The sequence below is a fragment of the Sorex araneus genome, chromosome 1 (genome assembly GCF_027595985.1).
Source record: "Sorex araneus isolate mSorAra2 chromosome 1, mSorAra2.pri, whole genome shotgun sequence".
NCBI lineage: Eukaryota > Metazoa > Chordata > Mammalia > Eulipotyphla > Soricidae > Sorex > Sorex araneus.
Window position 1 is genome coordinate 337,634,892 of NC_073302.1, and position 17,131 is coordinate 337,652,022.

The window sequence follows — 17,131 nt, forward strand, 5'->3', positions numbered from 1 at the left end:
TTTTCCTATTATATTGCCTTTGGACCTTTGTTGCTACCTTGCCATGTATCTTTAAGTCCCATGTTCTTAAAACTATTATCTCATTGTAGTATTAACATCAAATATTAACCTTTTGAAAATTTAATTTATATTGGTATCTTATATTCCAGAATAGACAGGGAAGATGCTTACATTTTTGTTTCATTTACTCTCAGATAGTCATTTATCCAATGCTAAAAGTATTTTAGTGAATATAAAAAATAAGTATTGCTAGCAAAAATTGTCTAATGACTTTCTTTAACGTCAACATAATATGGAATAATTTTAACTAAGTACAAATTGTAGGTGTGTGTTTAGCTAGTTCACTTTGATTTACTTTCTTTTTAGCATTGCAGTAACAAGGAATGCAAAGACAATGCTGAATTGGGTTACAGTCAGTGTCAGGAAAATTGTACAAATCAAAATATGGTAAGTTTCTGAAGCAAGAATAAGAAGTTTTAATAATAATAATTTAAAACAAAGTCAAGCCCACGTGCCACAGCTGTGACAGGTAATGGCTCAGCTTTATAGATTCACAACTAATCTCAGAAGAGATGAAAGCTAAGTGACAAAAATTCATAGTCTATGGCTGCCACCTTCCAACGCCCCAGCAGTCACACCCACATCTCACAGCCATGCCCAAGTAAACTCATTAACCCTGTTCTATGGATACTAGAGTTTCTGGAGTCTCTGACTGCAAATTTCACAATACTACAGCTCAGTAGGAGCACACCAAATAATAATAAAGTGGGAAAGTAACATAGAAGCCAACTAAGTTCAATAAACAAAAACAATAGTAAGAAAGGTTCAACTAGCAGCAAGCAGTTTAATAAACCCCCAGGCAAAGACAATGTTGCCATAGTGAGACATAACAATTTTCATAAAGTTTTTTTTACTGGAATATTTTTTGATAGTTCCATTAGCCAGGGGCAGGATTTGAGGGCGGGTGGGAAACTGGGGAGAAGAGTTAAGAAAAGGTCACACAGGTGGTAAGATTGGTGATCAAACATTGAGTACCTGTAATAATTGTACTGTGAACAACTTGTAAAACCACAGTGTTTAAGTAAAACATAAATAAAGCACATGCAATCATAAACCACATATAAAACTTGGTCTAATCTTATCTAAGCATTTAAAATAATTTAAGATTTTATAATTATTTTAATATTGATAATTTTATCTGCTTATACTCTAATATTTATCCTGATTTCAGATATGCAATAACAAAAAACAATGCATGCCAGTTCAAAATGTAAGCAGCCAACCAGTTTTATATGAAATCATGTCTCCCTCTGGTAAGTGTTAGTAACATGATGAAAACATAATCAAACCAGCATTTTAATTCAGTAAATATATTAAACTGGCGCCCCTTGAGCAAATCAATGAACAACGGGACAACAGTGCCAGAGTGCTTACACATATATTAAAATGCATAATATTTCCACAAACTTATATAAAGTTTTAACATCAGGTAATTAATCATATATGTTTATTTAATTTTTATTTTACTTCCAGAAGTTATATGTATATATATGTAAATATACCATGTACAGAGGCCCTCAGGTAATGTCATTTCATTCATCATTTTGTTGTAGTGATAATAAAATCTATATTCCATCTAAAGTTGAAGAAATTATATTCCTCAAGTATGTTGTTTCTTTATTTGCTATTTAAGGGCCAAAATTTTCAAGAACCGGGGCCGGAGAGATGGCACAGTGGGTAGGGCGTTTGCCTTGCACGCAGCCGACCCGGTTTCGATCCCCGGCATCCCATATGGTCCCCCAAGCACCGCCAGGAGTGGTTCCTGAATGCAAAGCCAGGAGTAACCCCTGAGCATCGCTGGGTGTGACCCAAAAAAGCAAAAAAAAATTTTTTTTCAAGAACCTATTGATGGTGTTAAGTAGGGATTTACTGCTTATAAATAAGGTGTATCAGTAAGAAAGAATTCAGTCAGGAAGATAGATGCTACTTATTTCTTCATACAGAAGAAGTTCAGTACCAGGGAACTAGTAATATGAGTAACAAAAATGAAACAGTATCAAGGAATGCTGAGGCTACTCAAAGACAATATTAACAATAGTAAAAATATTCAAATATATATTTAATTTTATTTAATTTCATTTCTCTATATATGCTCTTGGTTTCCTTGTGATAGACAAATGGAATCAAAGCTAACTTTATGTATAAGTTTTGTAGGGGTCCATTTTCAATATACTCCTTACAAGTATATTACAAGTATACAAGTATACTTACAAGTATATGTGACTATCCAGTTGCCTAAGAATATTAGAGAAATTTCTTTTATCCACTTAATGTTGCTAAATAAGCAGAGTAAATAACTGCTCAGGTTATTATTTAAAATCTCTGAATTCTATTCCAATCATTTGGTTTGTACACTTGAATCTAATACTATCCTGTTTTTGATTATTAAGACTCTGCATTTTCATTTGATGGTAGGCAGCAGCATCACACAATTTTGCTCTTTTTCTCAGAATTTCTTTGACTATTTCATGGTTTCAAATTAATTTCAGTAATATCTTTTTCTATTTCCTTTAAGAATATTACTAACATTTTGATAAAAATTGTACCAAATACTATATAATGTTTGACATGGACAAATTATTTCAGCTAATTGTACAATACATAGGTAAGGAATGTTTTTCTGTCTCCTGTCTTTTGGAATTTTTTAAACAGTAAATCCCTTTAATGTACAAATATTTGAGCTCTTCAATTAAATATTTTCCAAGAACTCTACTTTGTTTTTTGTTGTATTTTATGTAACATGGTTGAAATAATGTCCACTCTCATGAGTTTGATAAAGTTTTGTGCTTTTACACCTAAGTGCTCAGACCCTCCATCTCTCTGTACATCCCTTCAAATTCATCTCTTCCTTCCTTCCCTCCTTCCTCTTCCACTACTTGATAAGATCGATCTTGCAATCAAAGGTCAAGATTTTGTTCTCATTTGATGTTGTATATTCCCTTATTTTACTTCTCAATATACAAGGAGTAAGATCACCCTCTATCTGTTCTTCTCCCTCTGAACTATTTCACTCAATGTGATTCCCTTTAATTCCATATGAGTTACAGCAAACTGAAAATTTTAATTTTTTAGCAATTACTTAGTATTTATTTTATCTGCTGTACAATTTCTCTAGTTATTTAGTATTTTGTTGTCATGTATACTATAACTTTTTAATACATTTATCCAGCATTGAACATTTGGGTGGTTTCCATATCTTTCAGTTATATTAAGTAGTGCAATGAGTATAGGTACACATACAACCTTTGGAACTCATGATGTTTTATTCTTCGTAGTGATGCCAAGAAGTCTCAATACTCTTTTACATGAAGGTTGAAGCAGACAACAGTCCCATCAACATTAAACTTGGGTTCATTTATAAACACAACCCTGCCCGCTCTAGTTGTTTGTAGATATTTTTCTTCTTTCCTCTGATACAATGCCATTCTCACTGGAATGTGATTTGGGATGATATGTCATTTTTTTTGCTTTTTCCAATAAGTCAAAATGAGCATTTTTTCCATACACTTACTGATCAATAATGTCTCTTTTCATTCAATGGTATCATACTATTCAATACTATCATGGTTTTTAGCATTCCATCTAAGAAATATGGTCTGTCTTGGTTTTTTTTTCCCCTTTAGATAAGACTTTACTACTTTCTTGCCCCTCTAAGGAGAGTATATCCTGTAACTTTGATTACAGTCTGTCTGATGGCAATCTGCTTTTGTGTTTACTTTGAGTGCTCTCTTTGGGCCTTCTGAATCAGTGCACCAATCTCCCTCAAAAGAGGAATTTTTGAAAACATTTTCAGCTATGTCCTAACCACCCATTATTCAACTTTAATATTTATCTATTTTTGGCATTTGTATAAATCTGAAGTTGTTCCTCATGGTATTGCAGCCATATCTTTTCAATTCTCTTCATTTTTTCCTCAACTCTTTTGTATCACCTCTTCTTTTATGTTGAAGGTATGTACCTTATAATTGAGGTCTCTGATTCAAACATCAGTTCCATCCTGTCTGTTGTTGAGTCTTGCGAAGATATTCTTTGGATTCTTTTGTTTTACTTGAAAGTATTCTTGGGGGTATGGTGCCGCCAGCAGGTCAACCTGTACCTGTGAAGCGAGTGCATCAGCAGCTTGATGATGCCTTCAGATTTCCAGATACCCAAAATTGCTGCTGTGCCTTTGGCCAGACCCCAACAACTTGGGGCCAAGTTTACCAAGAATTAAATGGCCAAAAGTTAGGTATGTGGCAGACACACAGCAAATCACCTCTGGCTCAGCTATACAAGCTTATTTATTAGCCTTATTTCAGAGACCCATAAATCTCAAAAGAGATCAAAAGATGCAGTTAGGGCCTGTAGCACGGAGGAAGGTGGGAACCCATGACTGAGAGTCCCAGGCTCACTTGGATCAGGACTCGGCCTTCTCCCCCCAGGTCCCCAGTTTTCCAGTAGCTTGGCAGTCAAACCCACAAACTGCCCCTGTTGCCATGTAATCTCATCAGTGGCCAAGACCCAGAGATTGTAAACTAAAGTTCCCGGAAGAGAGCACCACAGAATGCCCTGACCCCGTGCCAGACTGTCTTCACTGGGGCACCTCAGAGGGAGAGCGGGTTAAGTTTCCCTCCCTGCCCCAAGCAGAAACCTGGCAGCTAAAAACTTCTAGAACCCAACCACCACTATGTCCAAGGCTACTCTCCACATGCTCAGATGAGCCTCACCCAAAATGGGATGAACCTCACCAGAGAGTGGACCGACAGAAAAACCCAGATGCACCAGAACCTGTGACTGAAATCTCCAAGCCTGCTTGGATAAGGACTGGGCCTCCACCTCCCAGGTCCCCAGTTTTCCAGAAGCTTGGCCGTCACACCAACAAACTGCCCCTGGTGCCATGTAATCTCATCAATGGCCAAGACCTGGACACTATAAATTAAAACTCCCAGAAGAGAATGACACAGAATTTCTTGGACATTATATTCTATCCATAACAAGCAATACAAAACAAATCATCTAGCATTGCCTTTTCAGCAGGTTTGAGCAGTGGTGAGACTGGTGTCAAAATATCGAATGTAACCAAAGTAGAGGGAGAGTATGGGGGAAATTGTCTGCCACACAAGCAGGGGAAGAGCTGGACGGGGCTGGGGGGTGTGGGGGGAAAACTGGGTATTTTGGTGGTGATACTGATGTTGGACCATGTAGTGCCAGAAATTGAACTTAGGTCAGATGCACGCTTTGTATGTGTCCTGAACCAACCACTACACTGTCTCCTGGCCCTGTACCCCACATGACCTGATTATAAACTAGGTGATTGTAGTGGTGGTGATGGTGGTGATAGTGGTGGAAAAAGGGGCTCTGTTAGGCCTCCCCATCTCCCTTCAGTTTTGCCAGTGGGAATTCAGGGTTCTGGGTGGAAGGACATACAGGTTTACTTAGATAAGAGCTGATGAAGGCAACTGACTCATACTATTCTCCAAGGTAGGGAATTTGGGGGTCCAGATGGTATAGTGATGGGCCTACCTGGGAGTGCAAGGACTTTTTGATGTTATTATAACTGAATATTTTTTATTTCTTTATAGTTTATGAAAATGCTACTGATTTTTGTAAATAAATTTTTTATCTTCAATCTTATTTATAACAGTTTTGAAGAATAGTTTCTAAGAATCTCTTTATTTAATCTTATGTGAAAAGAATGATAGTCATGTTTCTTTTTCAGTTGGATTCATTTTTATTTCCCTTTCATGAATAATAGCTACAATTAAAACTTTCAAAACTAAGTTAAAAAGTGGAGGGTAGGGCTGGAGTGACAGCACAGGGGGTAAGGCGTTTACCTTGCATGCAGCCAACCCAGGTTCGATCCCCAGCATCCCATATGGTCCCCTGAGCACCGGCAGGGGTAATTCCTGAGTGCAGAGCCAAAAGTGACCCCTGTGGGTCGCAGGGTGTGACTCAAAAAGAAAAAAAAAGTAGAGGTTATAGTGAGTATCCTTGTCTTTTTTTTTTAATTAATTTATTTTTTAATTAGTCACAGTGAGGGTACAGTTACAGAGTCACACATTTTCGTGCTTGTTTTTCCCTTATGCAATGTTTGAGAGCCCATCCCTTCACGAGTGTCCATTCTCCACCACCAATGAACCCAGTATCCCTCCCACCCCCCCAATTCCATCCCCCGCAACCCACCCGATCTCTGTGGCAGGGCACTACAGTTTGTTCTCTCTCTCTGCTTTTGGGTCTTGTGGTTTGCAGTAGGGGTATTGAGTGGCCATCATGTTCAGTCTCTAGTCTACTTTCAGCACGCATCTCCCTCCCTGTGCAGGATTTCCACAGGGAAAAAAACCACATTTTACTTGGTGTTCCCTTCTCTATCTGGGATGACTTTTCCCCAGCGTGTGAGGCCAGCCTCCAAGCTATGGAGCCAACCTCCTAGTATTATATACCACTATTCTTGGGTATTAGTATCCTACTCTGTTGTTCTATGTTCCACAGATGAGTGCAATCTTTCTATGTCTGTCCCTCTCTTTCTGGCTCATTTCGCTTAGCATGATACTTTCCATGTTGATCCACTTATGTGCAAAGTTCATGACTTCATCTTTTCTAACAGCTACATAGTATTCCATTGTATAGATGTACCAAAGTTTCTTTAACAAGTCATCTGTTCTCGGGCACTCGGGTTTTTTCCAGATTCTGGCTACTGTAAACAGTGCTGCGATGAACATATAAGTGCAGATGTCATTTCTATACTATTTTGTTTCTCTGGGATATATTTCCAGAAGTGGTATTGCTGGATCAAATGGAAGCTCAATTTCTAATTTTTTGAGAAGTGTCCATATTGTTTTCCAAATGGGCTGGACCATTCGGCATTCCCACCAGCAGTGTAGAAGGGTCCCTTTCTCCCCACATCCTCTCCAACAGTGGTTGCTTTTGTTCTTTTGGATGTGTGCCATTCTCTGTGATGTGAGGTGGTATTTCATGGTTGTTTTGATCTGCATCTCCCTGATGATTAGTGATGAAGAGCATTTTTTCATGTACCTTTTAGCCATTCATATATCTTTTTTGGAAAAGTTTCTGTCAATTTCTTGGGCCCATTTTCTGATGGGGTTGGATGTTTTCTTCTAGTAGCGCTCAACCAGTGTTTTATATACCCTTGATATCAATCCTTTATCGGATGGGTATTGGGTGAATATCCTTTCCCATTCTGTAGATTCCCTTTGTATTCTGGTCACGGTGTCTTTTGCGGTGCAGTAGCTTCTTAGTTTAATATAGTCCCATTTGTTATCTCTGTTTCTACTTGATTGCTTAGTTCCGTGTCATCTTTGAAGATACCTGTAACTTCAATATCATGGAGGGTTTTGCCGACCTTGTCTTCGATGTACCTTATGGATTGTGGTTGAGGTCTAAGCCCATTCTTTTGCATGTGGTTGTCCAGTTATGCCAGCACCATTTGTTGAAGAGGCTTTCCTTGCTCCCTTTCTTGCCCCCTTATTAAAGATTAGATGGTCATACATTTGGGGATGTGTGTAAGGATAATCCACTCTGTTCCATTGGTCTGCGGCTCTGCCTTTGTTCCAGTACCATGCTGTTTTAATTGTTACCACTTTGTGGTAAAGTTTAAGGTTGGGAAGGGTGATGCCTCCCATCATCTTTTTCCCAAGAATTGTTTTAGCTATCCGTGGGCGTTTATTGTTTCATATGAATTTCAGGATTGCTTGATCCATTTCTTTGAAGAATGTCATGGGTATCCTTATAGGGATCGCGTTGAATCTGTTTAATGCTTTGGGGAGTATTGCCATTTTGACAATGTTGATTCTCCCTATCCATGAGCAGGGGATATGTTTCTATTTCCTCATATCCTCTTTTATTTCATGGAGTAGCGTTTTATAGTTTTCTTTGTAGAGGTCCTTTACTTCTTTAGTTAAGCTGATTCCGAGATATTTGGTTTTCTGGGGCACAATTGTGAATGGGATTGCTTTTTTTCATGTCCCTTTCCTCTGCCTCATTGTTTGTGCATAGGAAGGCCATGGTTTTTTTGGGTATTGATTTTATAGCCTGCGACTTTACTGTACAGGTCAATTGTTTCTAAGAGTTTCTTAGTCGAGCTTTCAGGCTTCTCTAGGTATAGTATCATATCGTCTGCGAATAGTGAGAGTTTGACTTCTTCCTTTCCTATCTGAATGCCCTTTATATCTTTTTCTTGCCTAACAGCTATTGCAAGTAATTCCAGTACTATATTGAAGAGAAGTGGTGAGAGTGGGCATTCTTGTCTTGTCCCCAATCTTAGAGGAAAGGCCCTTAGTTTTTTCCCCATTGATTATAATGTTTGCCGTAGGTTCGTGGTAGATGGCTTTAACTATCTTGAGGAAAGTTCCTTCTATGCCCATTTTGGCAAGAGTTTTCATCATAAACGAGTGCTGGATCTTGTCAAATGCTTTCTCTGGATCTATTGATATGATCATATGGTTTTTATCTTTACTTTTGTTGATATGATGGATTATGTTGATTGATTTGCGAATGTTAAAACATCATTGCATCCCTGAAATGAATCGCACTTGGTCATGATGTATGTATGATCTTTTTGATGAGTTGTTGGATTCTATTTGTTAGTATTTTGTTGAGGATCTTCGCGTAAGTGCTCATCAGGGATATTGGTCTATAGTTTTCTTTGTTAGTGGTGTCTTTGTTTGCTTTTGGTATTAAGGAGATATGTGCCTCATAGAAACTGTTCTGGAGGGTTCCTGTCTTTTCAATTTCCTGGAAAAGCTTGAAGAGAACTGGCAACAAGTCTTCTTTGAATGTTTGGAAGAATTCGCCAGTGAATCCATCTGGACTTGGGCTTTTGTTTTGGGGGAGACTTTTGATTACAGTTTCGATTTCCTTGATATTTATGGGCCTATTCATGTATTCCAAGTCTTCTTGGTTCAATCTTGGGAGATTGTAGGAATCAAGGAATTCGTCCATTTCTTTTAGGTTCTCTTGTTTTGTGGCATACAGACTTTCAAAGTATTCTCTGATGATCTTTTGAATCTCCTCAAAAGATGTCCCCCTTTTCATTTCTGATTTGTTTGTTAGGGTTCTCTCTCTCTCTTTTTCTTTGTGAGTCTTGCTAGTGTTTATCAATCTTATTTATTTTCTCAAAGAACCAGCTCTTTGTTTCATTGATCTTTTGGATTGTTTTTCGAGTTTCCATATCGTTAATTTCTGCTCTAAGTTTTATTTTTCCTTTCCTTTGATCTGGTTTGGGTTCCTTTTGCTGGTCTTCTTCTAAGATCTTGAGCTGCGAAGTCAAGCTATCTATATAGGCCCTTTCTTCCTTCCTGAGGAAAGCTTGCAGCGCTATAAATTTTCCCCTTAACACAGCTTTAGCTGCGTCCCATAGGTTCTGGTAGCTTGTGTCTCTTCATTCTTATTTGTTTCAAAGTATTTTTTTATTTCCTCCTTAATTTCCTTCATGACCCACTCATTGTTCTACAGTGAGTTGTTTAATTTCCAGGTGTTTGATTTGGTTCTCTGAGTCTGTGTGTGATTAACTTCTATCTTCAGCGCATCATGGTCTGAAAAGATAGTTGATACAATTTCTCTCTTCTCGATTCTATTAAGGTATAATTTGTGACACAGAATGTGATCTATTTTGGAAAATGTTCCATGTACGCTGGAAAAGAATGTGTATTCTTTCTTTTGGGGGGTGTATAGCCCTGTATAGGTCTATTAGCCCTGTCTCCTCCATTTCTTCCTTCAGAGCCATTGTTTCCTTGCTGAGTGTTGTTCTTGTCGATCTATCCAGAGGTGATAGGGCAGTGTTGAAGTCTCCAACTACTATCCTGATGTTAGTTATGTCCCCCTTAAATTCTGTTAGTAGTTGTTTTAAGTATTTAGCTGGTTGTTCATTAGGTGCGTATATGTTTAAGAGTGTGATTTCTTCCTGTTGTGCATATCTCTTGATGAATAGAAAATGACCTTCGCTGTCTCTTCTGATTTTTTTCAGCCTGAAATCTATGTTGTCGGATACTAGTATGGCCACCCTGGCTTTTTTTTTCTTTATTTTTCCTTTTTGGGTCACACCCAGCAACGCACAGGGGTTATTCCTGGCTCTGCACTCAGGAATTACCCCTGGCGTTGCTCAGGGGGCCATATGGGATGCTAGAAATCAAACCCGGGTCGGCCGCGTGCATGGAAAACGCCCACCCGCTGTGCTATTGCTCCAGCCCCCACCCCAACTTTTTTGAGGGAGTTGTTTGCTTGCAGGATTGTTTTCTATCCTTTGATTTTGAGTCTGTGTTTGTTCTGACTATTCAGATGTGTTTCTTGTAGGCAGCAGAAAGTTGGGTTTAGTTTCCGAATTCATTTTGCCACTCTGTGCTTCTTGATTGGTGCATTTAGACCGTTAACATTAAGAGAAATTATTGTCATGGGATTTTGTGCCATCTTTCTGTAAGGTTTGTTATTCTTGTAGGTTTTTTCCTTGTCTTATCGTAGCCCTTTTAGTCCTTCTTTTAAGTTTGGTCTTGAGTCTATGAAGTTCTTGAACTGTTGCTTCTCCGTGAAATAGTGTATGGTTTCTTCAAGTTTAACTGAGAGTTTAGCCGGGTAAAGTATTCTTGGTGAGGCATTCATTTCATTAAGTTTTTTCACTATATCCCACCATTGTCTTCGGGCTTGGAAGGTTTCTTCTGATAGATCTGCTGTGAATCTAAGGGGTGCTCCTTTGTATATGATTTCCTTCTTTGATCTTGCTGCTTGCAGTATTGTGTCTCTATCCACGGCATCCATCATTCTGACTATGATATGCCTTGGGGGTATTTTATTTGGGTCCCTTTTAGCTGGCACCATTCGGACTCCTTGGATCTGGATGCCCGAATTCTCTAGCTCTGGGAATTTCTTAGCAATGATGTCTTTAATTGCGGTTTTTTTTTTCATTGGGATTGATTCCCTGTGCTTCTGTTACTCCAATGATTCTTATGTTGTTTCTCTTGAGGTCATCCCCTAGGATTCTAATTCACTCTAGAGCCATTTTGAGGTCTTTTTCCATTATTTGTTGTTGCCTATATGCTTTCTGCAGCTCGTTTCAAGCTCACTGATTCTCTTTTCGGCTGTAGCCATTCTACTATTGAGGGCTCCTACTGAGTTTTTTATTTCATCTACCGATTATTTTAAGTGTGTCACTTCTGTTCGTAGCTTTGAAATTTCTGCTCTCATTTCTTCCTGGATTATCTTGGTGGACCATTCCAATGCTGCATCCATATCCTCCCTTAATTTATTGGATGTTTGTTCCATAGTTGCGTTGAGTTCGTCAACCATCTTTACGATTTCCTCTCTGAATTCTTTATCTGAGAGGAGGTTGTATTTCTGGGAAGTCCCTATTGAGGTTTCTGAGATCCTCTCTTCCATCTCTCCTGGTGGTGGGGATTTTCGCTGTTTCTTCATGTTTTTACGGGCTTTACTGTCAGGTGCTCTTCCTTAGCTTGAGAGGGGCCTCAATTGAAGACGTGGGGCTGTGATCTTTTTACAAAGGACTTTATGTGCAGCTTGATGTGTTCACTGACAGTTTTTGTGAATTTAGGATAGGATAAGCTAGTTGACTATTAACATATAGTGACTAAGATGACCAGGGTATTCTTCAGAGGAATGGATTAAACCGATTGTGGCCAAAGCACAATGCATGGAATGGGAGAAGTAACTTCGGTGTCGCTTCAGAAGGACACCACGCCCCCTTTTGAGACCGTGCCCCTAACAACCTAAGCAAGAGGAGGAGAGGGTCATGGCGGCTAGAGGCAGGGCTGGGGGCTTCAGAGCCCCAGACCTCAGGCGGGGGCGAGTGATTGGAGAGCTCCTCCACACAGGACAGGGTCTCAGAAGGGAAATCTGGGTTCTATCCTTGTGTTTTTTAGGAATTAAGAGTAAAATTTTTTACCATTTAGACAGTATTAATGTGGATTTATCATATATGTTTTTTTATTATATTGAGACATGTTTTTTTCAGAATCCAAGTTTAGGTGCTCACAGTCTGAAAGTCAAGTGCCAAGAGTTGATGTAAAAAGGCAGCGTTATATAGGTGCTAAAATCATGAGAAATATGGTGGGCTATTTTGCAGTCAGGTTGGGATTAAGAGTTTATCTAAGCATTATTGGACTTTGGTTTTATATTATATTAAACTTACAAAGCACGAGAACATTTCTTTGGGGACTTTGGTGGCAAGGCACAGATCAACGAAAACAGATTTTCTGGAAAAACACAAACATAACACAGAACAGGGATCTAAATTTTGCTCACTCATGATAATTCTATTTTCAATTTATAGTTAAGTGGATGATAGATATTGTTTAATGCTTTTTCAGCATTATCTGAGATGGTTAAACAGTTTTATTTTTTGTTGTTATGTGGTATTTGGCAGAGCCTGGCAAGCTACCCGTGGTGTATTCAATATGCCAAAAACAGTAACAAGTCTCACAATGGGGACGTTACTCGTGCCCACTTGAGCAAATCAATGAGCAACAGGATGACAGTGACAGTGACAGGCAATGGCATATTATATTAATTGATTTTTGTGTGTAGAACCATATTTGCATTACTCTGATAAATCAATATGTTATGCATAATGGACTACTGAATTAAATATGTTAAGATACTGTTAAGAATATTGATATTTTTATTCTTCCTAATTATTAACTTGTAGTGATTTTTAAAATTTTTGTTTATTGCATTTTGGGCCACATCTGGCAGAAGCGGGAGGGTACTTCCACCACTGCATTAGGAGTCACTCCTCCTAATTCACAGGGAACAACAACACAAAAATTTATTCAGAGTACTTTGTAATGGACTGGAGCGATAGCACAGCGGGTAGGGCATTTGTCTTGCACGCGGTCAACCCAGGTTTGATTCCTCTGTCCATCTCTCTGTCCATGTGAGAACCCAGCAAGCTACCTAGAGTATCCCGCCCATATGGCAGAGCCTCGCAAGCTCCCCGTGGAGTATTAGATATGCTAAAAACAGTAACAAGTCTCACAATGGAGACATTACTGGTGCCCGCTCGAGCAAATCGATGAACAATGGGACAACAGTGCTACAATGCTACTTTGTAATGATTTTGTTTTCCTAAGGCTTCCTCTGAAATTTTTTCACTTCCAATTTGTGACTGCTTTGTAAGTATTTTTTATTTTTTTTTAGTAGACATAGCTTAAGATTTCTCAAACTTGTTTATCCTTTAGAAAAGCCAACTCTTGTATTTGATTTTTGTAATGACTTTTAATATACTAAACATACTATTCAATTTAATGTTAGAAATGTCCATTCTCATAACATTTAATCTATAAATTAAAATCATAAGTATAAAAATTTAACTTTGGGGGCCAAATAGATAGTACAGAATGTAAGGCATTTGCATTGCCCATGGCTGGTTTGGTTTCAAATTCTCTACACTACACAACCATATATGGTTCACCCCACACCACCAGAGTCACTCTGTAAAATTCCAGGAATAATCCCTGCATACTACCACCTGTGAACCAAACATAAACAAAAACAGAGTAACTGTTTAGAAAACATTATTGTTATTCTAAAATACAAACATCATGATCACGATCATGAAATCCCATTGATCATCAAATTTCTCCAGCGGTCTCAGCAACCTCTCCATTCGTCCTATCCCTGAGATTTTAGAAGCCTCTCTCTATTCGGCCTGCCTTCCGAACGATGCCGCATTGGAGGCTCTTTCAGAGTCAGGGAAATGAGACCCAGCTTGTTACTGGGTTTGGCATATGGATACACCATGGGAAGCTTGCGAAGCTCTCTCAGTAGTAAGCTACTGAGAGTTTCCACGTGGGCAGGAAACTCTGAGTAGCTTACTAGTTTCTCCTAGAGGGAGAAGTAGGTTATAATATATCGCTTCTGGGAGCTTGCTTTTAAGTCTCTGGATGTTGGCCGTTGATGGGTTACACACACCTGGATTCCTCTGCCGGTACCTTCATACGTGAGGCTTGTCCGAACATGTGGAGAGGGGCCTTGAGCATGGCTGTGGCTAGGTTCTGGTGGTCTTCGGCCGCCGGGAGCTCTGCTCAGGCCAGGGGTTGGCGGGAAGCTGGAGCCCATTTCCCCCGAGGGCCCCGGGGAAGACAGTCAGGCACGGGGACAAGAGTTAATATACAATAAGTATAATATACAAATAAGCTAAACAAAATTAGAAAAGTAGGGCAACTTATACTATGACTTATATTGGATTTAGTATAACACAGATTTAGTATGCAGCTATACTGATCAAGACAGTGTTCCATAAAGAATATATATAATGTGCATGTTTATATGCATAGCAATCTGTTTATATATTTACATATTTATTAGAACTTCATTTATTCAAGTGAATAGGATAGAATTGGGAGTTTAGATGCATACCCATTGCTAACTGGTAAATAATTTTTCAATAAAAGTACAAATTCAGTGAGAAATTACACATATGTTAACAGCTGGATATTCATTTGTGATTAAATATCTAAATTTTCTTAATAATTGCAGCTAGAAATAGGTCATTAATCAAATCGTATAAGCTAAAAGCTGCAAACATAACTGATGGATATATATATATAAAATTTCTGCATAACTGTAAGATAATAATTTCCTACATCACTGTCACTGTATCACTGTCATCCTGTTGCTCATCAATTTGCTCAAGCGGGCATAGCACAGCAGGTAGGGTGTTTGCCTTGCAAAAGTCCAACCCAGTTTCGATTTCTTCGTCCCTCTCGGAGAGCCCAGCAAGCTACCGAGAGTATCTTGTCTATATGGCCTGGCAAACTACCCGTGCATATTGGATATGCCAAAAACAGTAACAATAAGTTTCTCAATGAGAGACATTACTGGTGGCCACTCAAACAAATCGATGAGCAATGGGATGACACGGATACAGTGATACAGTGATTTCTGTATAGGATATTGCATCCATTGGTGCTTTGGACACCACAGGAATACATCAAGTATTTCTATGTTATGCCAAGCATTGAAAACAGGGCCTTACACACACATGTGCTTGCTACTTGAATCATGTTCACATCCCCAATATAATCCATCTGACAGAAAAATGAAAAAAAACTTTTAAAGATATCATGCTAATTCTTTTCATTTCTATTATCATAATAGTTATGAATGTATATGAACAAGGATAAAAGGTTTTCATTACAGAGAGATAGTACAGGAGTTCGGATGCATGACTTTGCATTAGACTGACCCTCATTCATTCTTTGGAACTACAAGAAGTGATCCCTGAACATGGAGCCACTGAGCAGCATCAGTTGTGGCCCCCAGAAACAAAAGATACACAGAACAGCAACAACAACAAAACAAAAAAGGAAAAATATGTTACTTAAGGGCTAGTGTTGGGAAAAATGGTTGACCACATGCAAAAAAAAAAAACCATGAAACTGGATCCATGTCTCTCACTTTACACAGAAGTCAACTCAAAGTAGATTAATAAAATCTCTGTAGATTAGAGCAGAATACTTAAAGCATATCAAGGAAAGCATGCACAGAATTCTCCAAGACTTGAATCCCAATAATGTTCTCAATGCAATAATTCCATTAGAAAAGAGTAGAAATAAAAATAAACAAGTGATACTATTATCAAATTTTAAAAAGAAGCAAAAGGCCATGGTAAAAGTTAAGAGGCACACTAATAAATGAGGAGAAATATTTGTACTCAACACTTCAAATACAGGATTAGTAACCAAAAAATACAAAGCATTCACAAATATCAATAATAAAAATTCCAAAACTCTCTACAAAAATCAGCTCTACGCCAGGCTGATTTCACCCAGACACTGTGGAGGGGGTGAGGTTTGTCCCCTCCACCTGCCCCAAAGGAGCCCCAGCAGCCACAAACGTCCAGGACTCAATCTCCACCACACTCATGGCTGACCTTCTCAGGATCCTCCAGATTCCCCCCACCCGCCCCCATGAGAATGAATCCACTGAAAAACCCAGTTACGCAGGACTTCACTGATTCGGGAATTGGCCCCTCTTCCCATCTCCCTGTGCTTCCAGTTTCCTGGCGGTCATGCCCACGAAGTGCCTCTGGGCACCCTTTAAGTGCATTAATGGCCATGATCCAGAGACTCACAAATGAATATCAGATAAGGGCAACATGATGCTTCTGGATCCCAAAATCACCATCTAGTTAAAAAATTTAGCTCCAGCTCTACTATCCTATTTAAAATTTTAGAACTCCGGGAGTGACATCTCATACTGTAAGTTGCTGAGTAGCACACCACATTTGATGAGGTATAAGGCAGAACACAACTGATCTTGATCAATATATATATATATATATATATGTATATATATATAGAAAACAAAGTAATGATTTCTTATGTTTATTCCTAGCTTGCTAAGGGCTTTTTACTTTTTAAATAATGAATTAATGTTTTATTTATGCTGGGTAATTTTTTTACATCTAAGATTTTATATTGGCTGGAGTGATAGCAAAGCAGGTAAGGTGTTTGCCTTGCACTCGGCCGACCTGAGTTTGATTCCTTCACCCCTGTCGGAGAGTCTGGTAAGCTACCAAGAGTATCTTGCCTGCATGGCAGAGCCTAACAAGCTACTGTCGTGTACTCGACATGCCAAAAACAGTAACAACAAGTCTCACAATGGAGACATTACTTGTGCCCGCTTGAGCAAATGGATGAGCAGTGATACAGTGATACATTATATCTAATATATAACAATATATATATATATAAGCACACAAAACTCAAGCTCTAATAGCATCTTAATGATCTCATACAGGGACTTAATGACTGAAAGATGATATACAAGTTTTCACACACTTTTCTCTAAGGAAACCTCTTTGGATCCTTTTTAGTCAATTATTCATGAAAAGCAATACAAAATAAATTATTTCGCGGTTCCCCATTTCAGGTTAGTGGAGTGAATGGGCGCCATCCCATCTGCGCCTGCACCTCCCCCACCCCCGCGCCGTCTTCCTCGGACCCTGGCTCCACCTTTCCTGAGCAAAGCCCATCTAGACCCTCATCACCTTCCAGCGCCGGCCCACTGCTCCACTCCCCTTTTCAGGTTAGTGGAGTGAACGGGCGCCATCCCATCTGCACCT

At 38.9% G+C, this 17,131-nt stretch overlaps 1 protein-coding gene across 1 annotated transcript in view; it reads left to right on the forward strand.

Moving 5' to 3' along the window:
* The window catches only part of ADAM2 (ADAM metallopeptidase domain 2), a 131,364-nt gene that overhangs the window by 102,846 nt on the left and 11,387 nt on the right, over positions 1-17,131 (forward strand). The window contains exons 16-17 of the mRNA XM_055128386.1: positions 367-447; positions 1,232-1,313. Coding sequence (XP_054984361.1) covers positions 367-447; positions 1,232-1,313 — 163 coding nt within the window. The remainder of the gene's footprint in view (positions 1-366; positions 448-1,231; positions 1,314-17,131) is intronic.